We start from the raw sequence: 10,025 nt of genomic DNA, 5'->3' as shown, positions 1-10,025 counted from the left end.
CAGCATCGTTCTCGCTATCTCAGAGCTACAACTGTATAAATAGAGTATATGCTGTGTTATTTCAAGTAATCTAGAAATGACAAGAAAAGACAACTTCAGTGTCTACAGAATCAGGAGGAAAGAGGTCATTTGTGTAGGACAGTGAAATCAGACCCCTTTAGCTCAAACTAGGATGTGGTAGCCTAGTAGCTAAGGTGTCGGTTTACCAATTGGAATGAGTTTGAATGCCAGGTCCACCAATCTGCTGCTACTGGGCCCCTGAGCAAGGCCCTTAACACTCGATTAAGGGAAAAAGCATGCATGGGTCCTTTTTAGCATCTCCAAGCTGATATTTGAGTGGTGGATCAATGGTCAAGGCACTGGTCTTCTGATCAGAAAGTTAAAGCACTATTCAAGCACTTCCAAGTTGCCACTGTTGGGCCCTTAAGCAAAGCCTTTAACCCTCTGTGTTACAGGGGCGCTGTACCATGGCTGACCCAGTGCGCTTAGCCCAGCTTCCTAACATGCTGGTATATCTAAAATAATACTAATAATTATAATAATAATAATACTAATAATAATAATAATAATAATAATAATAATAATAATAATAAGAAGAAGAAGAAGAAGAAGAAGAAGAAGAAGAATTTCACTGTACTGTAATGTACAGTACATGTGGCCAATAAAGGCTTCTTTCTCTCTTCTTCAAACGCATGTTAGACGGTTAACGGGCTATGCTTAATGCTTAGGCTTATGCTTAGGCAGATGTATTTCCACTTCACCTATTGTGTTCCCAGGCTAGGCTCTGGACTAAGTCTATGACTGAGTAAGTAATCGCATATTAATGATTTTTTGGTAAATGGCAAGTAATTACTTTGCTGTTAAATAGAAGCAGCTCATTTAGAGTGCACTGGTAAGTAACTGAAGTAAGTGTAAATAGAAGTCAAATAAAACCCCACCATTAACACCGATCTTGTAGAATTTTATGGATATAAAAATGACAAAAAACATGAACTTAAGGTCATGTTCTACTCCCAGTGCTGTGATTCTGCATTAGCTACAAACTTGTCAGTGTAATTCATTGTGTTTGAAAAAGATAAAGCAGAAAAAGTGCATTGTAAGATAAAAAAATTCCTCTTTGTGATTCAAAGATCCTAGTTGTTGAAAATGAGGTCGCTTAAATGTCAACTGTGCACACAGACATCACCAGACTTACTGTAGAGGGCAACTGAGTGAAGTGTCACACCGTCACTCTGTCACTGATGTGAGCCTCAGTCCTGATTCCAGTGTTTGATCTGCTCCCTCATGCCCGGAAGCAGCAGGGGGTCGGAGCAATGACCTACGTCACCACAAGCTCCAACATGAAGGACGGCAAGTAGGACACTCCACAGGAGGTGGTCCATCAACCATTTTCATGCTGTCATGTGAAACCACATTCAAAATATGTACTGTACATCACTGAGGGAAGAACTGAATAACAAGCATTGGATGGATATTGAAATGATATTCAAAAAGAATTCATGTATAACTGTAACCTTTATTCAGTGCTGCTGTCAAATATATATGTGTCATGCAATGAACTTTTTTTTTTTTTTGACCTTTATGCACATTGTTTGAAGGGTGCCCATATTTTTTGGAGTTCACTCTATGGTATGCATGCATAAGAGCAAACAAACAGGACGTACTCTACAGCATCACAATCACTACACAATCTTCTATAACAAACAAATTACTCCTGCATCAGACAAAAGGGAAATCACTTCGTGTCCTCCAACATGAGGAAAGTTGTCAGGATTTGGATCGTATCCATGTTGGTGAACAAATCTTGACGCCAAGGAGGCCACTGATGTTTACTTCTGACTGGATCTTATTAAATAGAAATGATTTTTAGTTGGAAAGAGTGCAAAATCCCCTCCTGAAACACTTCCAAGGAAGTAGGAAGAGATCCTGCACGATAAGGATCTGATGCTTTCCATCAGAAATAGTAACAGAACAGGTCAGACTGGCAACGGCTCAGAAGGTAAACATGTCGGGCTGAGGCTTTAAATGGCTCATACGCCAGACACATAACTCAGAGCTGATGAAAAATACTGAAGCTTGTAAATGAGATTATAATCTCCATAACCTTCCAGGGTACATTGAGATTATAACAGAGGATGAAAGAAGAGAGGAGAGTGAGAACAAATCATTTACGATAGCATAGGAGGCATTAATAGGAGATAGGCATCTTTTCCAAGTACTCTATGTCTTCGCTGTCATGCACACCATCAAGCTAACAAACCATAAAAATCTGTGCTGCAATTGCAGTCCAAAAAGCCATGTTCATGGTTTCTAAGTGGAACCATCCAGCGCAATCCCATGTATCTCCAGGCTGTCCATGTGGAGTCATCCTGGATGGATCATGTAGGTCTGACAGGGGTTTGACAGAGATAGAGAAATACAGTTTTTTTTGTGAAAAATAATTTTTCAAGTGAAATTTAACTCATCGGGGGGCACGGTGGCTTAGTGGTTAGCACGTTTGCCTCACACCTCCAGGGTTGGGGGTTCGATTCCCGCCTCCGCCTTGTGTGTGTGGAGTTTGCATGTTCTCCCCGTGCCTCAGGGGTTTCCTCCGGGTACTCCGGTTTCCTCCCCCGGTCCAAAGACATGCACGGTAGGTTGATTGGCATCTCTGGAAAATTGTCCGTAGTGTGTGTGTGTGCCCTGCGATGGGTTAGCACTCTGTCCAGGGTGTATCCTGCCTTGATACCCGATGACGACTGAGATAGGCACAGGCTCCCTGTGACCCGAGTAGTTTGGATAAGCGGTAGGAAATTAATGGATGAATTTAACTCATCTTCCCAAAAAATGTGATTAATATTAGTTCATTCCTGATGAACGGGGATGAAAAGGGGCAATTTTTTTCTTTCCCCCCAACAAATAAAATCATCATTTAAAAACTGCATTTTGAATTTACTCTGGTTATCTTTGTGTAATATTTAAATTTGCTTGCTGATCTAGCTCAATCATTTAAGTGTGACAAATATGCAAAAATGTAATTAAAAAAACAACAATTAAAAACAATGTGTGAGCCGAGAAGAGACAATGAAGCTAATGCATTCTTAATTTCAATACTTTTAAAATAGCAATATATTTTGTAGCATAATTGCTTATATCACTGTTAGATGCATACTGCTATTTAGATATGAATATAAGTAGTTCATTTAGAAATCATGGCATGCAATCAAATTGAATTTCCCAGCAAATGTCTGTCATAATATATCCAGTTCTCACATGTAGTTTATATGTTTAGACATTAAAACACTCCAGAAAAACTTTGCTCCTTGTTACACGTAGACAAGATCCGAATCTGTCCAAATGTAACATACATGCATACATGTATACATCTGTCCAAATGAACATACATGCATACATATTGTCTGAATGTTTATGTTTACTTCAACTGCACATTTCACAATTGCACATGTGTACATACAAATTGTATATACTGTATACTATTTGCATATGTATATTTCATGCTTATTTAAACTGCACATTTCACACCTGTAAATGTGTACATACAATTTCATCTATACTACATATGTCATTCTGTTACACTGTGGAGATTATGTCACTAAAACAAATTCCTCACATGTGAAAACATGCCTGGCAATAAAGCGGATTCTGATTCTAAAAGCAAAACCCTCCCTTTAGTTAAGTCCACTAAAAAAGTTCTACAAAAGATCTACAGTTTTTTTATGATTATTCCTGATAACACATTAATAAGCTGATTATTTGGGAGTTACCCTTTAGAATTGAATTACAGTGTCCACCATTTGAGTCAAAAACATCCTTATCTCCATGTCATAATTTTTTTTAGTGTGAAACGAACAGGACTTTAACAGAACCCGAGCTTCTACTTGAGCTTCTTTTGTTTTGTGCTGGAGCTTTCACAGCTGTGGTGCTCAACATTTCCTCTGGTTGTTGTGTAAATTTCATTACAACTTCAACTCCATCAGACACTGCACATTATTTATTTGTTGCCGATTATATTTGAGGTAATGGAATATTAAGTAAATTTCATTTAATCCTGCTGTCTTCAATAATCCAAGCCACAAATCATTGTAAGGTTATATGATATCACCTATTAATATTTGCACCTGGTGAAGTAAATCAAGTTGTTTTGCACATTATTATTTAATCTCTTTTAGTACAAATATAAATCAGCACACTGTTCACAATAGTTTAGTTTAATTTTAATGATCTTTATAATAATCCCTTTCACTGAACTATTACTCTTATGTAACTTGTATTATTTTGTCCTTACACAACCACACACAGAGATACAGTATCAGGCTGCAGGGTGACACTTTGTAAAGCTTCGGCTATTTCTAGACTGGTTTATTTCATTTTTGCATCAACATGTTGCAGTGAAGGAAGCCAAGCATGGTGTCATCTGGCCAATTTCTTTTTCCTCCTATTATCCAAGACAGCTTATCGGTTTAATATGCACAGAATGTGATTTACTGTAATCCTGCAGAGTAGCACAAACAAACATTACACAGAAAATCACTTCTGTAGAAAAATCCTTTATCTTTTCTGTCTTTTTAGTACTGTGATTAGAAAACAAATTTATATCACAACATTTTATACTACAATATATAGATTAAAAACAAAAGTTTATATGAGACAGACATGAGTTAATTTACTTTACAATGATATATCTTGCTGGTTATATGCTTATTTTGCCTATAGAGCTCACTACCAGCACATATTGTCAGTTAACTTCAATTCATTTTTATTTGTATTGTCATTAATTCCACCACAATCCTTCTTTGCTGGACATGATGGAACTGGAAGGCCATCTAGAGTTACTATATAATCACAAAGCTTATTTTCTCCAGTAAAACTAATTCTGTTTTGTTTGATATGAGCAAGTTACTCAGGGTCTGGTGCATCAAGTCATTTGCACATTCTTTATTAAGCTGGTGTCTGTTATCTGAATTTGCTGAAACAGCTGTTTGTCATCAGCAAAGAATTTAAATGCTAAAATCATTTTTAGTAAAATTTGTATTTAAAGTAGCATAAAACAAGGGGGAAATGTATAGGCTATAAGACTGAGCCTTGTAGAGACACAGCAGAGAGAAATTTATGTCAAATTAACAAGTGAGAGTAAAGAAACACAAAAATATTAGCCATGGACTACTGTATATACCAAGCATGGTGACCTCGATCATCTATGAATAATGCCTTAACTCTAAATGACTGAGAGAAGGAATACACTGAGGCGATACATATTTTATGCGTCTGGTTATTTAACATGCCACAGGAAATAGTTAAAATGGTTAAACAAGAAAACATTAATGTGGTTGAAGACTCTTTGATCAGATACGGTATTAAGATCAGACAAACACAGGCTTTACTCTTCCTACAAGCAGCCCTGCTACCTTGTGGCTAACTCTAGCACTACAAAGACATAGATGGTATTTTTCAGTGCTGAACCTAAATCCCTTTAATACCAAAACGTTAAACCACAAACGCACTGATGCTCTCAAACTGATAAGAACAAAAGAAAGCTAACTTGTTGGCTTTACAGTATGTTTGCCAGAAAGGTCTATAAACAGAGAGAACAGTTAAAGGATGTGACACAAATGAGCATGACAAGGATGATGAAGTGATAAGGATTTAACAGAAGTAGATCAACTGAAAAAATGGCAAACAAAGCTGAAAGCATGAAGCATGAACATTCAGTAGGTACACTTTAATATTAAATATATGATGTAATATCTTGTCTAAAAAAAAGAAATAAAAATTACATATATATGTAAAGATTTTTGGGGAAATAAATATTTCCCAAATATTTTAATTTAAACAAATAAACTAATATTTTTTGATACATTAGGATATTTTATGTGAGGGATCATGTCATGAGACTTGAGCGCAAAGTCACAAATGCACTGTCAAATGTCCCTCAGTTAATTTTGCAGTCAGAATGGACCAGTATTTCATCTCACTTCATCAAAATGTCTCATACATGTTTATTTTTACAGCCCATTAGTGCATCCAACCCTACACACACACACACACACACACACACACACACACACACACACACACACACACACACACACACACACACACACCCTATGTTACACTGATCCCATCTGTTATGGTACTTTTGAGTGCACAGTTTAGTCAGTTGAAGAACTTTGGCGGATCCACATCTGGACGTAGCCCACTAATTGGTGACCCGTGCATGAGTTTAATCTAGAAAAACTTTCTCTTTAATGTAACATGTCCTGATATGTACACAATCAATGGTGCAGCAAGAGCACAACAGTGAAGAATTTGGGCTGCTGATCAGGTGGTCATGAGCTCAAAACCTGTACTTCTAGTGTCTTTATGAGCATGTACTGTGACTACTGGAATCTTGACCAGGATAAAGTGCTTATTGAAGATGAATGATGCTTAGAACATTGTGGTTACAGCAGTCTAAACAAATGGATTCCTCTTTCTCACTCATTTAAAAATGACAATAATTGACACATACACAGTGCTTTAAAGCCAAGACATTTTCCTCATGGTCTGAATATTTTCATTTCTGTCAACACATTAAAAAAAAAACAATACAATCACCTTTTCCAGGTTGGGCTCCGGGTTCACCAAGAAACAGTTCCTGAAGATGAATGAACGAATAATAAGAATGAATATATTTTAAACACTTGCTTTTTTTTCCCCTAAAGTAGGATTTTATTGGTTACTGATAAATTGCCAGGAAGTTTATAATGACTGAAAGAAAGTCTAAACAGGGATTTGTATCTTCACATTAAATAGCTCTGCATTGCGTACATAAGATAATTACATTGGCCACAAGAGGGCGCTTTTGGATTTGTAATGCACCAACAACTCAAGTTCTCCCAACATGCACAATCTGCAGGTTTAATAAAGCAAAATAAACAATCACCATATAAACAAATGATTATTAATAACATTTGTCCAGAACTTTCACTTTCTCAATTTAACTATATTTAATTGGTTCAAGGTCAGACAAGTTCTGACTAACTGATCAAACCTGCCTCATAAAATGAGCCTAAAGTCAGAAATTCTCTACAGCCTCTAATAAAATTATTAGAAATTATGAATAACATTAAAAGTCACAATGACTTGCCTGATTTATATAGAAATTATTTAACTGTTGCTCGGTGTAACAGATTTTTAGTAACATTAATGCACCAGGTAAAAAAGGGAATATTCTAACATTAATAAAAAACAGTGGAAATCAGTTCTGTTGATTGCAGATGTGGATGATTACATATTATATAATTTCAGCACCAATCACTTTTCCATACCCAATCAGTAGCGAAATTCCTTCATTAGCTCTCTCTTTATATTGCACTTCGTATTTCCTCCCGAATAATAATACACGATAACATGCTGTGGTGTTAGAAATCATTGTAAGAATGTTAATTATTAGTAACCTTAATGATATGAAGTAAAAAAGATGACACGATATGATCAACGTGTTCAGTTGACAGTGTTACGCCTGACAGAAAACGCACCACAAAAGACAAATAAAACACATTCAGAAATAAAACAAAAAGTCTATGTTTGTTCTTTGGCATTTAGGAGCAGAAATAAAACATTTCAGAGAAAATCACTCTTAAAATGTTTGAGTATGAACTTATTCTTTTAGTAAAAAGGAGACTAATCTAATATGTGGAATATATCAGCCTCCCAGCAGTAGCAGCAGTTTTCTCAGCATCCGCATCGTCTCACAGGATGACGCAGCTGGAGCCGGACGATTCCTGGGATCTGTGTGTGAGAGGTGTACATGTGATTATACTTTCAGTAACAGAATAGATATACAGGCAAATGAAATAATTATTCAATGATGCTGAAGTTATAAGAGCATCTTTTTTTTTTTTTTTTTTACCAAATACTTTCAGAAGAAAAAAAATTAAGTTTAAACAGAACTTGAACCACAAGAGCTTCATACAATTCTGACTACTACTATCAGAGTCCTGAGTGATGCTCTTCTGCCCATAGCTTTATTTCAGCAAATGATGAGCTTAAGGATCTTAAAGAAAATAAGGATCTTAAAGAAGCTGCTTGACTTTGCAACACTAACCTAAAGATTAAGAGACCAAAATATAAAAAATAAACAATGTATTCAAGTCTAAATTTTATGATACCAAACTTTTTGTATCTACAGATTAATGCTGTGTATCTGGTTTGGAAAATTTGAAAATCAAAATAACTATAGTTAAATAAATATGATATAATATTTGCCTATTGTGTCTAATATTTAATATTTTGATTATATTACTGAAATTCATTTGTGTGACATCATGTTGATATAATCATATTGATACTACTAGATTTTTGTTCTAATTTTGTACTGAATCTTTAAAATTGTAAAATTTGTCAATTTATAATGATTTTTTCATTTTATTTTTTCCCCCTACTAAATATTTGTATTTAATGTCCTCTGTGTGTGTGTGCGTGTGTGTGTGTGTGTCCACCTCTAGTTGTGTGTAATATTCTCACACTAAAAGGAAAGACTCCCTGGCTATAAAATGTTTGACCTCTGACCCAGTGAGTGCTGGAGCTGGTTCCAAAACAGATGCCAAGTCATAACGGGGAAAAAAAAACCCCAAGACACAACATGAATGGCTATAATAATTGTTAATGTTCTGCAGGTGACACATTTTAGAACAGGTCTGCCATTACATCCTCACGTGAAAGTGTTAATGTGGTGAAACTGGAGATGTTTCTGTCTATCCTGATACTGAAACCTTAAATATCGACCAGTAATAATTCCAATTCAGATTTTTTTTCTTTAACACACACACACACACACACACACACACACACACACACACACACACACACACACACACACACACACACACACACACACACACACACAGAAGTCAGGAAAATTAATAAAAAGAAATTCAATGATCTACCATGCTGCATCATGCATGTTACCACACTTCTATTGCAGCTTGTACACAAAAATCTTTGCATATACAGTATAATAAATACAACATTGTTTAAACACAATTAAAATCAATTCAGTACAAAATATATTTCAAATGTAAATATTTCCAGATTATTTATTAATTTATTTTACAAATGTAATTATAATCCTTTCTATTTGTTACAGGATTCACTTATTTTTTGTTCCATTATTTTTTGTCGTTGTCATTTTTCTCCTCCTTTTTTTTTTTGTATAATTGAAAAAACAGTTGTAAAAACTCTAAAATAATAAATAAATAAATAAATCTTTGGTGATGGTACTGTGTACCTTCCAGAAGGATCCTCTGAGAGTTTTATCTTTTTGGTTGTGCTGCATGCGCTCTCTCCAGCTGCTGGTCTGTAGTTACTCGTGCTGCTCCCAGTCCCCTGTTCATTCTCCTGCACAAACACAGTACATATGCACAAACACACACATACACACAAACAAACACACTAAGTCTCTATGGAGAGTAACAGAAGATCGGCTGAATAATTCACCCAGTCAGTTGACGTTTATTAGCATTCAAGTGTGTGATGGTGTGAGTCTCTGACCATAGCTCTCTTCCTGCTGTGTGTTTGGGACGAGGCCGGTGCGCTCTGCTGGCTGTGTGTGGCTGCACGGAGCGGCGGTCGGAGAAGCTCCTCTCTCCTGTGCACTACTGTGTTCTTGGTTTTGAGCTTTCTGCTCGGAGACACACAGACACGCATCAGAGTGCAAACAATTTAAGCTGGTATACAGAATCAAAGACCGTTTAATCGGCTATACACATTTCTAATATACATACACGTTTTTGAATTAAATGTTTGCATACATGCAAAAAAACATATTTGTGGAACATGTGAATAAAGGAATGTGCTGCACTAATTGACCCTAAAGTCTCCTGTGAGATATGTTAAGATTTCTCTTAAAGTCACCACAATCTCCCATTGCACTGAAACCCAGACATGTACCGAGAAAGGTAAAAGCGTCTGTGTACTAATAGTACTCTGAATTTTACATCTAATACAAAGACTTTAAGCATTTTATTTACTGCTAAACAGCATAA

At 36.0% G+C, this 10,025-nt stretch overlaps 1 protein-coding gene across 4 annotated transcripts in view; it reads right to left on the bottom strand.

Annotated features, from left to right (window-relative positions):
* Nucleotides 1–6,684: 6,684 nt before the first annotated feature.
* arhgef39 (Rho guanine nucleotide exchange factor (GEF) 39) overlaps nucleotides 6,685–10,025 on the bottom strand; it is a 48,454-nt gene continuing 45,113 nt past the window's right edge. For 3 of the 4 annotated variants that reach the window (XM_027151909.2, XM_047804394.1, XM_027151910.2), the window contains exons 10-12: nucleotides 9,532–9,661; nucleotides 9,269–9,378; nucleotides 6,685–7,770 (exon numbers count right to left, since the gene is read on the bottom strand). In XM_027151909.2, the coding sequence (XP_027007710.2) occupies nucleotides 7,731–7,770; nucleotides 9,269–9,378; nucleotides 9,532–9,661 (280 nt within the window). In that variant the 3' untranslated portion in view covers nucleotides 6,685–7,730. Of the gene's footprint in view, nucleotides 7,771–9,268; nucleotides 9,379–9,530; nucleotides 9,662–10,025 lie in introns of those variants that run through there. The other variant, XR_007138728.1, reaches the window with a different exon arrangement.

Source organism: Tachysurus fulvidraco, chromosome 19 (genome assembly GCF_022655615.1).
Source record: "Tachysurus fulvidraco isolate hzauxx_2018 chromosome 19, HZAU_PFXX_2.0, whole genome shotgun sequence".
Classification (NCBI taxonomy): Eukaryota; Metazoa; Chordata; class Actinopteri; order Siluriformes; family Bagridae; genus Tachysurus; species Tachysurus fulvidraco.
The sequence above is the reverse complement of the archived record's forward strand: the minus strand, read 5'-3'. Positions and strand labels throughout refer to the sequence as shown.